Source organism: Rattus norvegicus, chromosome 6 (assembly GCF_036323735.1).
Source record: "Rattus norvegicus strain BN/NHsdMcwi chromosome 6, GRCr8, whole genome shotgun sequence".
In the NCBI taxonomy this organism is placed as follows: domain Eukaryota; kingdom Metazoa; phylum Chordata; class Mammalia; order Rodentia; family Muridae; genus Rattus; species Rattus norvegicus.
Genome location: NC_086024.1, coordinates 123,853,602 through 123,873,657, shown reverse-complemented (window position 1 = coordinate 123,873,657; position 20,056 = coordinate 123,853,602). Strand labels below are relative to the sequence as shown.

General features: G+C 38.8%; 1 protein-coding gene across 13 annotated transcripts in view; it reads left to right on the top strand.

Annotated features, from left to right (window-relative positions):
* The window catches only part of Eml5 (EMAP like 5), a 130,317-nt gene that overhangs the window by 31,928 nt on the left and 78,333 nt on the right, over window positions 1–20,056 (top strand). For 12 of the 13 annotated variants that reach the window (XR_010052132.1, XM_063262251.1, XM_063262249.1 and 9 more), the window contains exons 5-14: window positions 878–1,063; window positions 2,618–2,753; window positions 4,024–4,225; window positions 6,412–6,549; window positions 10,296–10,552; window positions 13,658–13,870; window positions 17,201–17,368; window positions 17,966–18,072; window positions 18,468–18,586; window positions 19,617–19,803. Coding sequence is in view for 12 of the 13 variants with exons in the window: in XM_063262251.1 (XP_063118321.1) it covers window positions 878–1,063; window positions 2,618–2,753; window positions 4,024–4,225; window positions 6,412–6,549; window positions 10,296–10,552; window positions 13,658–13,870; window positions 17,201–17,368; window positions 17,966–18,072; window positions 18,468–18,586; window positions 19,617–19,803 (1,713 nt within the window). In the remaining variant the exon portion in view is untranslated. Of the gene's footprint in view, window positions 1–877; window positions 1,064–2,617; window positions 2,754–4,023; window positions 4,226–6,411; window positions 6,550–10,087; window positions 10,197–10,295; window positions 10,553–13,657; window positions 13,871–17,200; window positions 17,369–17,965; window positions 18,073–18,467; window positions 18,587–19,616; window positions 19,804–20,056 lie in introns of those variants that run through there. The other variant, XM_063262255.1, reaches the window with a different exon arrangement.

Genomic DNA, 20,056 nt, shown 5'->3' with positions numbered 1-20,056 from the left:
GCAAGCCTTAAATCAAAAAGTGATTGGTTAACTCTTTAACATCCATGACACTATTGCACTCAAGGCATGCTGGCCATTATTATAGTCACAGGGTTCACAGCTGGGCAAAACTGATGGCTTTCCCTTCCCAGAGGTCTATGTAACACTTCCTGATGCCATGAAAGGTAACAAGCAGAGAGAAAACTTCCTGGTTAGTATCAACCTGATTTCTGTGTGACTTGTGTCTAAGCAATAGAGTCTTACTATCCAGTTCTGGTGGGCAACCAGAAGGAGTGGTTTGGGGATATCTAAGACCCATCTGAACAATAACTCAAGAATAATTATGCTTGGCACCAGGCTTTCTACTTAGCATCCTTTGGCTTCTGGGAGGAGTATTATCCCCTGTGAAGGGTGACCAGTTTAACTCTTTTATGTGAAAAAGTACACACACACACACACACACACACACACACACACACTCTCTCTCTCTCTCTCTCTCTCTCTCTCTCTCTCTCTCTCTCTCTCTCTCTCTCAGGAAGCTTATACAATAGTGTGTTTCCATATGGCTTTTCAGACATCTTTCATGTTAGTTATTCCTCCTCCACACATTTCTTTGCCCTCCACTGTCATCCCTCTTCCCGCTAAAAATAGCTTTAAGGAAAATGTTAGCTCAGATTCCTTACTCTTACAGATAAAGATTGAAACTAGTGACTAATCTGCTAAAACAGCTGTGACAACCCTAGGGTGAGGATATAAGCACTGAATGCTATTTTAGCATAAGACAACTTCTTAGGTAATTTCTAGTCTACTACCATAGTATAGTATTGAATTATTGAAAATATATGACTTGGTTTTATAAGCATTATTTGATAATATGCTTATAATGTATACGTTTTAGTTCTGGAGTTTGTGTGGAAATGCTCTGACCCCAAAACGAGGAGTTTTTGGTAAAACAGGTGACCTTCAGACAATATTGTGCCTAGCCTGTGCTCGGGACGAATTAACATATTCTGGTGCACTCAATGGCGATATATATGTTTGGAAAGGAATCAATCTTATACGAACAATACAAGGAGCCCATACTGTAAGTATATTTGAATAATTTAAATACTTTTAGCTGTTTACCACTTCACTTACTTAAAACAAACTAATATACCCTATCTGTAGTCAGTTCAGTTTCTTTGTAAAAATGTTATTCTAACAGATTATTTTTTAGATTTCAATTAAGAACTATGCAATTAGACTCATACATATTTATTAAATTAGTGTAATTATCTTGTTAAAACCTTTGTTATAACAGTGTATTTTTTTAGAATAGTGCTGAGTAAAGCTGGTTGACTTTAGTCATAGAGTTTTCTAGACTACCTGCAGTAAAGTAAAGCTAGTGTTGTTAAGGCCAGCTTAGCCAGTAGGCAGTTTGGGAACATGTGGGGGAAAAAATAGACTCATTAAGCCAGGGGAGAGGATTTCATTTTTTAGTTGGCTAAATGATTACTTTGTGCCTATGGGTGTTTTTGCTTGTATGTGTATCTGTGCACCATGTGTGTGCCTAGTACCTTTAGAGGCCATGAGAAGGCGTAGGATCCCCTGGAATTGTGGTTACACACCAGTGTGAGCCTTCACATAGGAGATAGGAATTAAATCCAGATTCTTTGGAAGACCAGCCAATGATCTGAACCACTGCACTATCTCTCTAGTCCCTGGATTTTTTTTTTAATTCATGAGATTTTCATATAATTAACTCACAAAAATGTATTGTTAAATGTTTCATGTGATTTTAAATTCAAACTGTTTAGCAATTGAATCGTCACTCCTCCAACAAGTAGGAGGTTAGGAGAGATTTTCAAGTGGAAAGCACTGATGTCCTAAAGAACCATTTATGAATGACTTGCTCTATGAAAAATGTTTGGAAACAAAAATAGCAGTATTTTTTTCACAAAATTATGATAGTTTCTATTTTAGCCTTTAATATATAAAGATACTAGTTTTTTCTGTAACATTTTTCTGTATAGAATGTGAAGTGTTGTAAATTTTTGCTTATCATCTGGAAGAAAAACGTTAATTTCCTTGAATTTTCTTTTTTATTAATTATTCTTTTTGCGTTTTATTCTTCTTTGGTTGGTTGTACTGGGGTTTTTTGCTCATGTGTATATTAGAGACAAATATTTTTTCAGTATATACATTGCATTTAAAGGCCAGGGAGGTGGCTGGGAATAGAACGCTAGCCTAGCATTAGATTCCTGTGTTCAATCCCTAGTACTGCACTTACACATAAAAAAGGAAAGGTTTTTCCCTTATGGTTTATGGTTTTCTTTATCATGTATGAAAAGGTCTTACAGCTCAAAGTCACGTGAGCATTTTGACATTTTGCATTTATTATGTCTAGAGTTTTGCCTTTTAGAATTTTATATGCAATATATAGCATTTAAGTTTCTTTTGTGTTATGCACATATTATTAAATACCACCCCAATTATATATTGACTTGCTAATGATATATTTTAGGTGTTTTTAATGTGTTTTCTGGTTTATTAATTATTTATTTTTCATAAGAAAGTACTGCTGGATTGATTTTTGCCTTTATTTAGTAAACGGTCTTAAGAGGTTCATGTTTATAAGTCATTTTCTACCTTTACCTAGGCAGGGATTTTTAGTATGAATGCTTGTGAAGAAGGCTTTGCTACTGGAGGCAGAGATGGCTGTATTCGTCTTTGGGATTTAACTTTTAAACCAATTACTGTGATTGATCTCAGGGAAACAGAACAGGGATACAAAGGTAATCACATGAATGAGTTACACTTAGCAAATTGTAAATAAGCCAGTGGGTGTCTCTTAGTGCACACGTATGTTTTCTGTATGTTCCCTCTGGAGGACTTTGGCTGATACAGTTTGTGCTATTGTGACAAAGACCCTTTGTGTGTCTAATGCCTGTTATAATAAAATCTACAGAAACATTTAATAAACATTTACTCTTTTAAACTGTGGATTTTGAAAATATTTTACTGTTACAATGCTAAATAGAACTATTTGCCAAATAATTGTGCAAATAAAATATATTGAAAATTGGTGAATTTTTGTTAAAAATGATTTAAGTCACTTTTCCTTTATTCAGAACTTACTTTTTCAGCAATTATGGGATTTAAAGATAGACATAATAAAATAGGTTCTCAATGTAACATAATAGTAATTATTAGTCACTAATGTCATTGAATTATAAGTCTAAAATTGGAAGCAACACATTTAGATCATATTTGTTTATAATATATTTATATTTGTGTTACTGGAGAGAGATGTAGCTATCTCTGGTCTGATTGTTTAGCTTTATCTGTAAATTAAGATCACTACAAATATCTCCTAGTATTAGATAAATTAATGAATTGTTTAGAAAACTCAGTATATGATAAGCTTTTAGATGTCAGTTTCTACTCTGTTTTCATTAGTTTTTTATGAGCATTATTTTGAAGCTTACAAAATAATGCTATTCACTTTTGCTTTATTCTCAAGAGAATATTATGAGGTCTGTGGTGTCTTTATATTGACAATGTTGTATAAATAAAAAATGGGAATGTTATTTCATAAGGGTCAACAGGAACTGTGAAAAATGAAGATAAAGTAAAAGTGAATTATTGTCCTTTAAATATATTGATGATCAGATTTAAGAAATGAAATATAGTGAGAAGTCAGGTTGTTAGAGAAAAAATTAGAAAATGCACATCTTTAAAGGCAGGTTCTGAGAACTCACCATCGTTAAGTGCTTGTGAGACTTTGTCTACAAACACAGTATGACTCTAAGAATTGCCCAGCAAAGGAGAAGGGAAAAGTAATCTAAAGGATGGGTAGAAATTATGTATATGAAAAAGAGTCTATTGTTCCATATGGCAAGGAATACAAACAATTGAAGACAGTGGGAATGTATATTTAGACTTTTGTACTCTCTTACAACTAAGATATAAAAGATACAAAAGTTAATTTCCAATTAAGTGTGCATTTTATCATTGTAGCACTGATGTTAAGTACAATATTGGAACTAATGTGCTTTTTACCAGGTTTATCTGTGAGGAGTGTTTGTTGGCGAGGTGACCACATTTTAGTGGGAACACAGGACAGTGAAATTTTTGAAATTGTTGTGCATGAAAGAAATAAACCTTTCCTAATTATGCAAGGGCATTGCGAAGGTGAACTTTGGGCGCTTGCTGTTCACCCTACTAAGCCTTTGGCTGTAACCGGAAGTGATGATCGTTCAGTCAGGTAAGTACATCATTTCTTAGGTAAACAAAATAAGGTACCATGAAATCTCCAATTCAGACTGTAAGAATTAGTACTTTCCAACTGAGAGTGTATTTGTGACCGTACACCTTCAGTGGATTATGAATGCCTCTGACCTGCCTTCGTGCTCAGGCATTCGTACACATACACACAAACAAATACATATAATATTTGTACTAAAATCTGCCTCTGATGTGAGTAAGCTGCAGGAAGTGTGTAAACAAATGAGTATGTCTGCGGTGTGCCTATAAAACTCTGTTTATAGACATGGAATCTGAACTTTGTATATTTTTTAAAATTTTTATTCTTTTATGATTTTCAACAATTAAAATTTGTAAAAGTCATCCTTAGTTCTCACTCCATAAAAACATGCAGCCATGGCTTTGTCTCAGAGGATGTGTTTGCTGACACTTGTACTACAGAACAAGGACTTCAGCAAATGCAGCCATTAGTGTTGCAACACTGAAGCTCTGAGGTCAGGAAAGGCAGGGTGCATCAGCACCGAACGGCCAGAGAGAGGCGCCTGGGCAGCAGCTTGAGAGTGTGAAGGAGACTGATGAGAAAAACAGCTCTTATGCCTAGGCAACATGACTCTGTGTGTAGACACAGCCACAGAAAATGCAAATGAATTCATGAAATTAAAAGGGGATTAATGCAACTGGAGAGATAGCTCAGTGGTTAAGAGTGCTTGCTGTTTTCTCAGTGGACTGAGAATTTAGTTCCCAGCCTCCACACTGGGCAACTCACAACTAACTGTATCTAAAGGTATTTCTTGGCTTCCTTCGATACCCATGAGCTCAAACACATATACAAAAATAGAAGATAAATGTAAAATTAGAGAATACCATGGCTATAAAAGAATATAAAATTAGTATACAAAATTATTTTTCTATAAAACAGTTTCATGTTTTTAAAAAGATAACACCTATCACCTATAAGATCATTGTAAAAAAATCTATTTTTCTTCATTGATCTTTTTCTAACCTCTTGAAACAGATGCTTATTCACTAAATTAGAGCTTTTGTTTTATAACATATGTAGCTACATATTTCTGCTATGTCCCTGAGTTTCATCACTGTATTAACATGGTGACAGTTTATTATTTTAATATTTATTTCTATGTGTGTGTGCATGTGGATGCTATATGTGCACTGAATGTCCATTGGCTGTGAGAAGAGGGTATTGGATCCCTTGGAGTTGAAGTTACAGCTGGTTTCAAGCTGCCTGTGTGTGTGCTGGGACCTTAACTCAACTCCTCTGAAAGACCTAGACTGTCTTCTAACTGCTGAGACATCTTTCTAGCTCTCAAGTCTACAAGTTTTGATGTAAAGTTTTATTATAACTTATTTGAATGCGTTAGATCTTCATTATTTTTTCCAAGTTTTGATGTAAAGTTTTATTATAACTTATTTGAATGCGTTAGATCTTCATTATTTTTTCCTGCGTTTAAGTTACCTGAAATCATAATCCTTGTTTTTCAAATGATAGGTCTTTTCAAGTTATCTTACTTAATATTATAGTCTGGAATAGCTTCTGAATTTGAACATTTAAGTACTCTATTCGAAAGCCTACATATATACTTTTTTTGAGATAAGTCCTTACTATGTAACTCTGGCTGACCTGGAACTTGCCTATAGATCAGGCTGGCCACCAACTCAGAGATCTGCCTGCCTCTCCAATGCTGGGATTAAAGACATATAATATCATGGCCAGTCTTACATATATAATTTAAGGTAATAGATATTTTTATGGGGTAGAGGTTACTAACCTATTTCAGATTAACAATTGAGTCATAGTGATGTCAGTTTGTTTTTATATTTAAAAACAATTGTTCCTGCCTTTGTGAGAGTGAGAGTGTGGGCTCATGAATGCCGTGACATGTATGGAAGTCAGGACCACTTTAAGAGGCTGGTTCTCTCCTTCCATTATGGGTTTTGGGGATTGAGCTGCAAACACTTTTACCTTTGGAACCATTTTTCCATTCCTGCTGTATTATTTTAAAAACAAAAATAAATTATGATACTGTTTCATTTTAATCATAATAATATTGCTGTTTTCATAGAGGCAAATGTCTTCCTTTAAACCAGATTATTTTAACTGAAATATTCTTATAGAGATTATTTTTACAGCATAAGTTAATTATTTTCATTTTTAATTAAATTGTACAGGATTTGGAGCCTTGTAGATCATGCTCTAATAGCGAGATGTAATATGGACGAGCCAATCCGATGTGCCGCTGTCAATGCCGACGGAGTCCACCTCGCCCTTGGAATGAAGGATGGGTCACTCACTGTCCTTAGAGTGAGGTATGGGGTTAGTGGAGGCAGAAACACTTAGTTCTTGTCTTGTTAGCATATTGCTCTTAACCACCTATCCTCTCTTTCCCTCTTCTTTTACATGTGCTCCAAAGTTTAGTTTCATTAAATGAATATACTTATAAAAATAGTTTTGTTGGACAGTTAAACTCAAGAACTTTTATCTTGGGGCATTAAGAATGCTTGGCAAGCAGGCTGGAGAGCTGGCTCAGTGATCAGGAGAGCTACTGTTCTGGCAGAGGAACTGGGTTTGGCTCCCAGAACTCACATTTGACTTGTTTACACACACACACACACACACACACACACACACACACACACACACACACACACACAAAAGAAACCTTTTATTTAAAAAGAGAGTGCTTAGTGCATAGTACAGTGCTGGCTGGGCTGAGTGACAGTCTGGGACCCTGACTCCTGTGCACAGAATTGTTTTCAGTCCTGGTCCTTTGCTGTTAAGCAGCCTCAGGGCTCGGAGAAGTGTCTGAGCAGGTGTTTGTTTCCTTGTTTGTCTCTTTATGCTTTGACCTTTCATTTGTGTAGTTAATAAATGCTTAAGGAATTTATTAAAAGGTTGGACACAGTGGCACATGCCTTTAATCCCAGCAGTCAGGAAACAGAGGCAGTCAAATTGCTAGGTTTGAAGCCAGTCTGGCTTGCCTAGTGAGTTCCAGGCCAGCCAAAGCCACAGAGGGAGGTCTTGTCTTAAACAGTCTGTTAAAGCTGTTGGCAGTTGATGTTGAATTGTAGGTAGACACACTGAGTTCTACCCTGTGCAGCCATTGAAAGCAGTACTTAGAGCCACAGCTCACTCACACAGCATGCTTATGAAACCTGTCTTCCTTCTCCAGCTCAGGACTCCTCTACCCAGTAGCCCAGGGCAGACATGCTTTATTCACTTTTACTTTGTCTCGCTTGTCTAAGTCACTTCCACAGAAGCCGTCAAGTTAGTTTTCTTCCTTCCACTCCACCGTTAGACTCCTGTGTGGGCTTTTTCATCTCCTCACTCCTGGAATAGAGTGGAGCAGCCCTCCTTACCATCCCCGACTGCTGTGATCGAAATCCATGACGTTTCATTAATTAAATCTGTACTCTGGCGAGTTCATACACATGTATAATGCATTCTGGTCACTCTCGTTAGCGTCCTCCATCAAGCCTTCGTCATCTCTGTACGTCCCTTTCCCACACTCAGCAGTTAGCTTCCTTTTGTGACTGGTGAGAGTAGCTCGGGCCTTCTATGTGATGATGTTTGGAACACTGCTAGAGTGCAGTGGGGCGATTAGTGGTTACATAACTGACGTTAGCTCCCTCTCTCCAACACACACGTCAGTAGCAGTGGCTCAGCAGTGTGGCAGGGCCCTCTGTGCCCTCCTTCATCTGTGAGTGATTGTGTGAGACCACTGATGATGCCTTTCTCCTCTAGCACCCTGCACAGTGCCCCTGGCACGGTGGAAGCTACAGCAGGGAAGAAGTTTCCAGATCACTTCCAGCTTTATCCTAGAGACTTCCTTGTCAGACTCATTTGTCTGCATTCATCCTCTTTCCAACAAAGGCTTTCTGCTCCTTAGGCTGAAGTTGGTAATCCTTGACATGGTGCACAGTGTCCAGCTCTCTGATCTGGTTTTCTATACTCTATACAAAATTTCTTCATAATTGGACTTGATGGTACAGACTTATAATCCTAATTATTACGGAGACTGAAGCAGGAGGATTATGAATTGAAAGTTTCCCTGGGCTTGAGTGAGTTCAAGGCCATCCTACCTAACTTAGTGACTATAATTAATTACTTATTAGGGCCACAGTTAAATAGTAGGGTGCTTGTCCAGCATGTACAAGGCTCTGGGTTTGACTCCCAGTGTAAAAAATAACAGTAGGGTTTTACAGTGGGATGGGTTGTAATTTTTCTTTTAAAACTGTTTTTATATACTTTTCATTTTTTATTTTAATAAGTGTAGATGTCCAGTGCTATTAAATACATCTACATTATTGTATCACTATTCTTGTTTCTAAAACTGTTGTTCTTTCTGTGTGGAGTCAGCTTGACATAACTACAGCCATCTTACTACAGAGCTGACATATTGATCCAGTTTAACCTGAATTGGCATTACCTGCATAGTTCCCAGAATTTCACAAATAGATTAAGCCTATGGAGTTATTTAGAGGTTTCAACCAGACCTTGGCACTGACTCCTTGACATTGGCAAGATGAACTTGCTTGCATGATGCCATCCCCCCACTTTCCCGCCCAGGTTGTGAGGATGGGCTTTGTGGAATACTTTAGTTAGTAGTTCCCAAAATTGCACTCTGCAAGCCTGGACTCTGTCTGCCTCTCTCTCTGCCTTCACTGTTTCTTACTATTTCTGCTCCTCCCACTGGTTGCTGTGTGCACATTATGTTGTCCCCCATTCTTCAGACAGACCACCACTACATGCTTCCATACTTGTATGTACTGTGTCATATTATGGCTCTCCTCTTTCAGACTCAGCCGGTGTCTCATGCCTTATGCTCATAGATTTACCCTGCTACGGCTTCGTCCTGCTTTCAGTCCAGCCTTAGCCCACATCTCATTCTTTCTTGCACTTTTGTATACTCCTTTTGGGCAGTTAGCATATATTATCACAGTTGTTTTATGTCTGTCATGCAAGGTCAATTTAAGTTTGATAACTTAGTACTAAAGCCCCATAAGTGTTCACTGCCTTTTAAAGAATTTAACATTTTCTCTAACCTCCGTTTAGCAAATTAAAAAACCGGGAAACATGCCCCTGCTTCTGAGATTGCTAAACTGGAGTATTCCAAGTGGTAGACGCAGAGTTCACATGGAGAGACAGCTGCCGTGAGAGGTGGTCGTCTCTCCATCCTCTTCCCATCTCACCTGCATCTCTGTCCTTCCTGTTCTTCTAGTTGTAAAAGTTTGAAAACTCAATTGGGTTAAACTGAAGCGTTCATCTGTTTTTATGCCTGTTACCAATACCCATGCTATTTTGGAAGTTAATTTTAAGGCATCCTAGAAAAAATGGCTGAACTCCGCTCTGTTTTTTTTTTTAAATAAGTTGAGCATGGGGGTGTGTGCCAGTTATTCAGTTGCTTGGGAGGTAGAGCAGAAGGATTGGAAGTTTGAGGCCAGCCTGGGCTACAAAAGGAGATCGCCAAGAAAGGGGAACATTTGAAATAAAATCCACTAGTGTGGAAAAATGAATTAAAACAACCTAGGTGGTTATATAAGATAGATATTGACATATATTGCCAGAATGCTGCATTCTTTCTTACTTTGCTAATTTCCCAAATATCACTTTGCACATTTGCTCATTATGAAATGTGTTTGAAAATTATGCTGTTTAAGAATATTTCACAAATTCAGTATTTACAAAGAACTTTTATCACTAAAAAATATGGCTAAATCTTTTATTATTTGAATACAGAAATTTAGTAGGGAGCTATAGGGAACTTTAAATGAGCTTATTTATGCACTGAAATTTAACATTTTTCTCTTGTACTTTTTTTTTCAGTGCTGAGGTTCAAATTCAGGACTTTATGCTGGCAGGTGCTGTCACCACGTACTGCATCATCCTTTTTTTTTTCTATTTATTTCTCGTCAGCAGAATAACTACTCCTAAGTAGATACCACTTACCGTACATGTATGTCAGTTTGTGCATACTTGATGGAACCTCTGTGCTTGGAGAAATTTTAAAATTCTGTTGGGACTTTTGCTCAGACAGTCTTTCCTCTTTTTACAGAGATATGACTGAAGTTGTACATATTAAAGACAGGAAAGAAGCAATCCATGAGCTGAAATATTCTCCAGATGGCACTTACCTTGCGGTTGGCTGCAATGACAGCTCAGTTGACATCTATGGAGTTGCTCAGCGTTACAAAAAAGTGGGTGAATGCGTCGGTTCCCTTAGCTTCATCACTCATTTGGATTGGTCTTCAGACAGTAAATACTTACAGACAAATGACGGCAGTGGGAAACGACTTCTCTACAAGATGCCAGGTAAACTTCCCTCGCACATTGCATATAGATCATAGACTTATAATAGCAGTAGTATTTCAACTCTCAATAACAGTAAATTGTAAAGTATTTGATTATAGGTAGAGTAATCTGAGCTATTTCAGGCACCATGGTCTTTTCCATAAGACAGATATCTTTAGAGTTTTTCCCCACCAGAGTATTGAATTGTAATTGACATCAAAATTCAATGTTTAAAATATACAATGTGAGTTTTTTGAAATTTGAGATAAGGTCTCATGTTCTCTGGCTAGACTAGAACTGGCTATGTAGACCATGCTGGTCTCAAATTTAGTGCTGGGATTAAAGGCAAATGCCACATACCCAGCCTTTAATGTACATATATTGGACATTATAAAATAATTACCACAATCACACTGATTGGTATGCCTGTCACCTAATACAGTTATTTTAATTTTCATGTGAAGTAGAAACATTCAAGATCTTTCTTAGCAATTTTAAACACACAGTTTAAAACTGAGGAATAACAGTTACTGTGCTGTACTTTCAGAAAGGACACTTAGAACTCATCCTACACACCTGGAACTTAGTGCCCCCTGGACAACATTTTCCCATCACTGCCCCTCTCAGCTCTTAGAAACCAGCAGTCCAAACCCTTCTTAGTTAAAACTCCACACCTCTAAAAATGACCTTCCATACCTCTATCTAATGTGGTGCTTTGTAAATTAATCTCTCATTAAAAACTTATTTAACGAGACTACTTGCATAAGACAGTCCATGATTGTCCCCCAAGCTTTTCATTGGTGACTTACAGCAAAGATTTACTGAGTCCTAAAGTCCTCTTACCTAGCAGAGTGTATCACCGTTCACTGATCATTCCATTTTAGTCCTTTTTTAGTGTTTCCTCTTTGTTAGAGCATTTGTCCTTCCTTCCTTCCTTCCTTCCTTCCTTCCTTCCTTCCTTCCTTCTTTCCTTCCTTCCTTCCTTCCTTCCTTCTTTCCTTCTTTCCTTCCTTCCTCCTTTCCTTCTTTCCTTCTTTCCTTCTTTCCTTCCTTCCTCCTTTCCTTCCTTCCTTCTTTCCTTCTTTCCTTCTTTCCTTCCTTCCTTCTTTCCTTCTTTCCTTCCTTCCTCCCTTCCTTCCTTCCTTCCTTCCTTCCTTCCTCCTTTCCTTCCTTCCTTCCTTCCTTCCTTCCTCCTTTCCTTCCTTCCTTCCTCCTTTCCTTCCTTCCTTCCTTCCTTCCTTCCTCCTTTCCTTCCTTCCTTCCTTCTATCCTTCTTTCCTTCCTTCCTCCTTTCCTTCCTTCCTTCCTTCCCTCTTTCCTTCCTTCCTTCCCTCTTTCCTTCCTTCCTCCCTTCCTTCTTTCCTTCCTTCCTTCTTTCCTTCCTTCCTTCCTTCTTTCCTTCCTTCCTCCTTTCCTTCCTTCCTTCCTCCTTTCCTTCCTTCCTTCCTTCTTTCCTTCTTTCCTTCCTTCCTCCTTTCCTTCTTTCCTTCTTTCCTTCTTTCCTTCCTTCCTCCTTTCCTTCTTTCCTTCTTTCCTTCCTTCCTCCTTTCCTTCCTTCCTTCCTTCCTTCCTTCTTTCCTTCTTTCCTTCTTTCCTTCCTTCCTCCTTTCCTTCTTTCCTTCTTTCCTTCCTTCCTCCTTTCCTTCCTTCCTTCTTTCCTTCTTTCCTTCTTTCCTTCTATCCTTCTTTCCTTCCTTCCTTCCTTCTTTCCTTCCTTCCTTCCTTTCTTCCTCCTTTCCTTCCTTCCTTCCTTCTATCCTTCTTTCCTTCCTTCCTCCCTTCCTTCCTTCCTCCTTTCCTTCCTTCCTTCCTTCCTTCTATCCTTCTTTCCTTCCTTCCTCCCTTCCTTCCTTCCTTCCTTCCTTCCTTCCTTCCTCCTTTCCTTCCTTCCTTCCTTCCTTCCTCCTTTCCTTCCTTCCTTCCTTCCTCCTTTCCTTCCTTCCTTCCTTCCTTCCTTCCTTCCTCCTTTCCTTCCTTCCTTCCTTCTATCCTTCTTTCCTTCCTTCCTCCTTTCCTTCCTTCCTTCCTTCCTCCTTTCCTTCCTTCCTTCCTTTCTTTCTTCTTTCCTTCCTTCCTCCTTTCCTTCCTTCCTTCCTTCCTCCTTTCCTCCCTTCCTTCCTTCCTTCCTCCTTTCCTTCCTTCCTTCCTTCCTCCTTTCCTTCCTTCCTTCCTCCTTTCCTTCCTTCTATCCTTCTTTCCTTCCTTCCTCCTTTCCTTCCTTCCTTCCTTCCCTCTTTCCTTCCTTCCTTCCTTCTTTCCTTCCTTCCTCCCTTCCTTCTTTCCTTCCTTCCTTCTTTCCTTCCTTCCTTCCTTCTTTCCTTCCTTCCTCCTTTCCTTCCTTCCTCCTTTCCTTCCTTCCTTCCTTCCTTCTTTCCTTCTTTCCTTCCTTCCTTCTTTCCTTCCTTCTTTCCTTCTTTCCTTCCTTCCTTCTTTCCTTCCTTCTTTCCTTCCTTCCTTCCTTCCTTCCTTCCTTCCTTCCTTCCTTCTTTCCATTCCACCCCTTTCTGTCTTCCCTTCCTTCTCTTCTACCCCTCTTTCTCTCTCAAGCCTTCCCTTCCTTCCTCCCTCCTTCCCTCCCTTTTCTCTTCCTTCTTTGGGTGTTTATCGAACACATTAAAGAGAAGACCAAAGCCCATGCTGTCAAGAGACCCCTTAGATTCCTTCTCTGCTTCCACTTCCTTCTCCTCTGATGGAGCAGCAGCTGTACAGGGAGCAGTCCTCTCAGTGTTGTCCTGAGGATGAGGGCCTCATAGATGTAGGAGAGCTCAGGCTAGGAGTTGCCAGAAGGGAAGGCCTCATTCACCCCAATGCAGTCTTAGCTTCCTCAGAGCCAAGCCCCTAATCACCTCTGAAGAAAGACATTCTTTGCTCACTCAGGTGTCACTAATCTATATCATGAATTTAGTGAGTTTCAGTTCTGTTTTCCATGGGAATGAGCCTGCTGAATTGGTAATTATGTTCAGACTACCTAATGTTGTAGTATTTAATTTTATTTTCTCTCCTAATCCACACTTACCTGTCTGTTCATGTCTTCTTCTCTAACTTAGGTATAAGGTATAAAATGGACATTTGAGTGAAAAGAGTCAAGCAAAGTAATTAGTTAACTGAAGACTCTTTTACTTTTAGGAGGAAAGGAAGTGACAAGCAAAGAAGAAGTAAAAGGCATGCACTGGGCTTCATGGACGTGTGTTGCAGGCCTTGAAGTCAATGGAATTTGGCCCAAGTATTCTGACATCAATGATATAAACTCAGTAGATGGAAACTATGTTGGCCAGGTTTTAGTTACAGCTGATGACTATGGAGTTGTAAAATTATTCCGATATCCATGTTTAAGAAAAGGTACCTTTTTTCTAATATTTTATTTACCCTGTCATAAAAGATGTTAGTTATGCTTTTATATAGTCTAAATAAATTATGAGCTATTATTTTAGAGTATATACTAATTGATGAACGATTTTATTTTGTCAATTCAAAAATTACTGTCCTGTTACATTTATTTTTCTAGTTATGAAATTTTTTGCCAAAGATTATTCTTGAATTTATTCTGAGTCTGTGAGTAAAGGCTGGCTGTGCTTCTAGCTAGTGAAGCCTGCTTCTAGTCTTCTACCACAAGACACGTGAGTCACCAGGCATCATACATGCTATTCCTTGAAGACTCATCTGTATTGTTCCACATATAGTTTGGGTCGTTTTTCATTGCCATGAACTAATTACACTGTAAGTGTCTGTTATAGTTTATGCATTTACTTTTCCATTAGTTGACATTGGAGCCATTTCTAATCTTTTGTTAACACATGCAAGTTTCTCCAAGAGGTCTATCATATGAAAGAGAATATGGAGTTGAACATTATAAAAAGATGTCAGTTTGCTTTCTAAGATTTTATTTATTTATTATATATCAGTACACTGTAGCTGTCTTCAGACACACCAGAAGAGGGTGATCTCTTTACAGATGGTTGTGAGCCACCATGTGGTTGCTGGGATTTGAACTCAGGACCTCTGGAAGAGCAGTCGGTGCTCTTAACCGCTGAGCCATCTCTCCAGCCCGTCAGAATAGTTAGAATATGTCATCAATACCCGAGGACTCACAGCCTCTTCGGCACTCGCCTCACCAAACTTTCTTCTAATTTTGGTGAATGTAGATACTGTAAATGGTCATGTTTTGTGGTCTCATTAAAATCTTTCCTAATGAGACTGAGCTTTATTTTCAGATGTTTTCGGGGCAGGTTTATGTATTCCCTGTGTATTCTTCTTTCTATATGGTTGCTTCTTTTGTTGAAATGTTTACTTTTTTTTTTAAAGATTTATTTTATGTGAGTAGACCAGAAGAGGGCATCAGACCTCATGACAGATGGTTGTGAGCCACCATGTAGTTGCTGGGAATTGAACTCAGGACCTCTGGAAGCGCAGTCAGTGCTCTAAACCGCTGAGCCATCTCTCCAGCCCATGTTTACATATTTCAATAAGTTCAAATTATAATATTTATAATTTTCAGCTATCATCTTTCAATATGCAACCAGTCTTTTTCTTCTCTCCTTTTCCCTTTTATTTTTCTAATAGATGGTTTCATGAATCCCAGGCTAGCCTCAAACTTAGTATAGTTGAAAAGGCTAGACCTAAGTTCTGGATCTGCCAGTCTTTACCTCCTAAATATAGGGATTACAGGTGTGTGTTACCATGCTTGGCCTCTTTTTTATTTTTTTAATGTCTTTTATCTACTAGTTCTTAATTTCTATACAACCAAATCTTTAAAAAAATGTTTTATTATTGTTATTATTTTTTTTACTTAATTACTTTATATTCCACTCACTGCCCCCCTCTTGGTCACCCCTTCCCACAGTCCCTTCCTCATCCTCCCTCTCCTTCTCTTCTGAGGGGGTGGGGGCCCCCGGGATATCCCCCCAACACACTGGCCCTTCAAGTCTCCACGAGGCTGGGTGCATCCTGATCTCCCACTGAGGCCAAACAAGGCAGCCCAGCTAGAAGAACATATTCCACATACAGGCAACAGCTTTTGGGATAGCCCTCACTCCAGTTATTTGGGACCCACATGAAGACCAAGCTGTACATCTGCTACTTAGGTTGAACCCATGTATGTTCTTTGACAATGGAATCTTTTTATCTATTTCCGTGTGTGTGTGTGTGTGTGTGTGTGTGTGTGTGTGTGTGTGTGTGTGTGCATGTGCCATACATTTTGCTTTATTTTGTGTGTGTGTGTGTGTGTGTGTGTATGCTAATGGGGATCAAAACCAGAGACTGACACATGTTAGTAAACTACATATACCCCAGCCCGTTTGTCTCACAACATTACCCCAGGTAATGTCTCACAAAGTTGCTCAGGCAGGCCTCAAACTTGTGATTTTTCCCACCTTAGCCTTCCTTGGAGCCAGGTGTGAACCAGCACACCTACCACCTAACAGTTTGTTTTTCTATGTTTTTTACTTTTTTATTTAATAAAAATTAATTACATAATTTCCTCCTCTTTTTTTCTCCCTCCCACACCTCTCATGACTCCCCTTTCAAATTACACATACATATCTACAATGTATCTGCAAATAAATATATAAATACACAACGCTAATTCAGTGTTGCTTTTTTGTATTTTTCCTGGCTGACCTTTTGGGGTTGGCTGAGCTTTAGAGTGCTCATCTGTGAGGAAGGCTGGTCCTCCCTCCCTCAGTAGTTTGTACATTTGCCTGTACCTCTCTAGGACTGAGACTATATTCATCCCCCTTCCCCCCCCCCCCCATTTACTTTGGCATGCCAACTAGTGCTGTCATTGTTCAGGTCTTATTTTAGCAGCCATTTTGTTGAGACTTCATGGGTGAAACTTCCCTGTCATATCTAGAATATTCTATCTTGCAGAAGACTTCCAGAGTTCTTACGGTTCATTTATAACATCCCCAAGCCTTAGGTGTTACAGATGTTATCAGTTGGGACTGGGCTCCCCACATTTTGACCAGTCATGACTTTCTGTAATAATCTTGGATACAAAAAAGATTCTTCGATAAAGATTAGGAGCTACCCTTGTCTGTGGGTGTAGGAATAAGTAATTAGACTAAAGTTAGGAGTCTAGGTGAGGCAACAGTATGTTCTCCTCTGAAATCTGGACCTCAGTGGCCTTTGGTAGTTGCCTAGGTACTACTCATGATTCCTCTCCTGCTGAGCAAGCCTTGAGTCCCGTTATACAGCTGCTGGTTACCACCAAAATATGTGTCATCATTACACCTTGAGGGAGTATCGTCCTTGATTATCATTGTTGTAGTTCATAGGTGTCACAGCTGGTAGGATGGTTGAGCTTGCGTCCCTTGGCAGCATGTATGCACCTCCTGCTATTATGAAAGCTAGTCATCTGGGAGTTGGCTTTTGGGTCCCATCTAGCTCTCTTCGTACAAGTCCTGTGTCCAAACTGCATATATCTCACAGTTTTTGTAGTTCCTACCAAACTATATGATAAAATAAGCAAAGGAAATATTTGAACCCTTCAGTTCATCCATTTGTTCTTTTAACTAATTTTAAGATCATTTTCTCTTCTGGTCATTTTGTGATGTTGTAATAGTTTGGATAAAGTGGTTGTTGTTTAAAATGGGGAGAGTGTGTGTGTGTGTGTGTGTGTGTGTGTGTGTGTGTGTTGCCCTTTATCAATTTAAAGATATATTTTTGTTATAGGGGCCAAGTTCAGAAAATACATTGGCCATTCAGCTCATGTAACTAATGTCAGATGGTCACATGATTACCAGTGGGTTATTTCTATTGGTGGAGCGGATCACTCTGTCTTTCAGTGGAAATTTATTCCTGAGAGAAAATTAAAAGATGCTCTTCACATAGCACCGCAAGGTAAGCACGAACAGCTCCCCATCCATATCTCCACACTAGCAACTTTACCATTGAGGCTTCTCAGCCAGCAGAGCTGTCCCATTAGAGTAGATGCATATCTTCAAAGTTGGGGTCGTGGAGCATGCTATACGACGAATTTGGGTGGGAGTTTAATTTGTCAAATGAGTGAAATAATAGTTCTACCAACATCTTGGAGATATGGGTTCCAAGGTTTTTAATGCCCTGTAAGAAATCAAGAAAATGTCCATTCATCTGTTGTATGTAGAATTTATAGCTGTTTTTCATGCTGATTGTAAGTTATATTCAATTATATCTGCACGGACACTTAAATTTAGTGTAGCAGCCATTGGGGAGGCAGTGTGGGGATTTAAAGGAGCTGTTGTGTTTCAGTGCGTGGATGGTTAGATAATCTGTAGTGTAGTTTACTGACGTCAGTGTCACTTGGATAGGTCATTTCATTTAACTGTTATGGCTTGTTTACATGTCAAGCTGACAGTCCTCTCTTAGTCAATAGTTTTCCACTGTTGTATTGAAAGTAAACAATACTTTCAACAATGCCTTTAAACAAATGACACTTTGTTTTTTAAACGTTTACAGAAAGTCTGACTGAGTCCAACAGCGATGAATCAGATTCAGATCTGTCTGATGTTCCGGAACTAGATTCTGAGATTGAGCAAGAGACACAGCTTACTTACCACCGGCAGGTAATGTCCTATTAACCTGTGACTTAGTCTCCCAAAGTCCAGTTTCTTCATCTTGATTCCCACTACTTATATCTATTGTGAATTTTTATGACTTTAATTTGTCCAGTATTGGTAACCCTTTCGTTTCCCCTTTGATCATCATAGCACACGTGCATAAAGTGCTCTTTTATATTAAATTCTTGATGTACTAAGTAAGCCAGTGTTCTGTTTGCCTGTCTATACTGTTTGTTACAGGAGACTGCCACATTCCCCTTTAATGTTTCCATATGACTCATAGAAAGGTCTTGGAGCACTAAATTCCAAGTGTTCTCTTATCAGCATATGAAAGTTATATTACGTATATGAGCATCTTTATTAATTCTTACCTTGATCGTATTTCTGCATATATTTTTAAGGTTTACAAAGAAGATCTACCTCAACTCAAAGAACAATGCAAAGAGAAGCAGAAAAGTGCTACTTCTAAACGAAGAGAACGTGCTCCAGGAAATAGTATTCGATTACACTTCATTCATGGGTACAAAATACTGTCTTCATTCGTGTGTTTGAATTTGCGTTTGCACTTAATACCCTTGCCTGAGTAGTTAGGATTTGATGTCCATCTCGTTGTTACTGGTTTCTGGAGTCCTTGAGCACATGACGTACGGGCCTCTCAGTTCAGGGGTGCAGCAGCAACCGCTACTCTCACTCAGCACACATTTTCTCACCAGAGTGGTGATGCCTTCTCAGAATTTGAAAAGAATTTATGAAAAGTGTTTCCAGGACTAGAGAGATAGCTCTGTGGTTAGGAAGGTTTGCTGCTCTTCCATGGGACCTAAGTTCCATTCCTAGAAGCTACATCAGGTGGCCTCCAAAAGCGCCTGCACATGTGCGACAGATACACACACAAGTAGGATAACTCTTTTTAAAAAGGATTTCTTTTCTAGTGTTAAAATAGATGGCATTTTTGTTCCACTGTGTTATGTGAGTTGGACTTCTTTGAAGCACAAAGCAAGGTTGTCATTGATGGGATTGTTTTCACCATTTGAAGATCTGTGTCTTCTAATTGCTGCTTACAGTTACTGTGGAAACCTGTGTTACATAGTCACAGCTCAGCAATGTGCATAGAAAAGTGCTGTTTGAAATCCTCCTGTCTCTTTTCTTCCTCTCCCTGTGCCCTGTCAGTCCCTTGCCCTATAAATAATATTTACTTCCAGAAATACCCGAATACAAACATATATTCTTTCCTTATCTGATTATGTATAAAAAGAAGTGGCTTTACTCTGTAGAAAACAAATGTGATAGTGTTTTTGAAATTGTTAGAATACCAGAAATTCCTTTTCTAGACCTGATTTTTTTTCTCACTCAATACCTTAGCCTAGATTTAGCTATCTGTAATCTGAGAAACTCACAATAGTATGTAGATTCTAAGAAGCTGGTATTTTTTAATTATTCAGTTCTTTTAAAACTGAAAATTAAATGATCCCAATGATACATACATCTCTCTGCTAGATATTGATCAGATAAAAGATTAAAATGTGTTGCGCATGATTTGTTTTCTGCATTAGTTACAGAGGTTATGACTGTCGAAGCAATCTTTTCTACACTCAAATTGGTGAAATTGTGTACCATGTAGCAGCAGTGGGTGTCATATATAATAGACAACAGAACACTCAGCGTTTTTACTTGGGTCATGATGATGATATCCTGTGTCTGGCTATTCATCCTTTGAAAGACTATGTGGCAACAGGCCAGGTAAGTTCCCTTAAAAGGCCATGAAACAATAAGTCAGATAGGAAACCTTTACAAAACCTTACTTTGAGATTTATTTTTATTTTTATGTGTATAGATGTCTTGCCTGCATATATTTCTGTGTACCATGTGCATGCTGTACTCATGGAGGCTAGAAAAGAGTATAAGATACCCTGGTACTAGAATTATAGATGATGTGAGCCATTGAGTGGACCTGGGTCATTTGGCAGAGCAGTAAGTGCTCTTGACTGTTGAG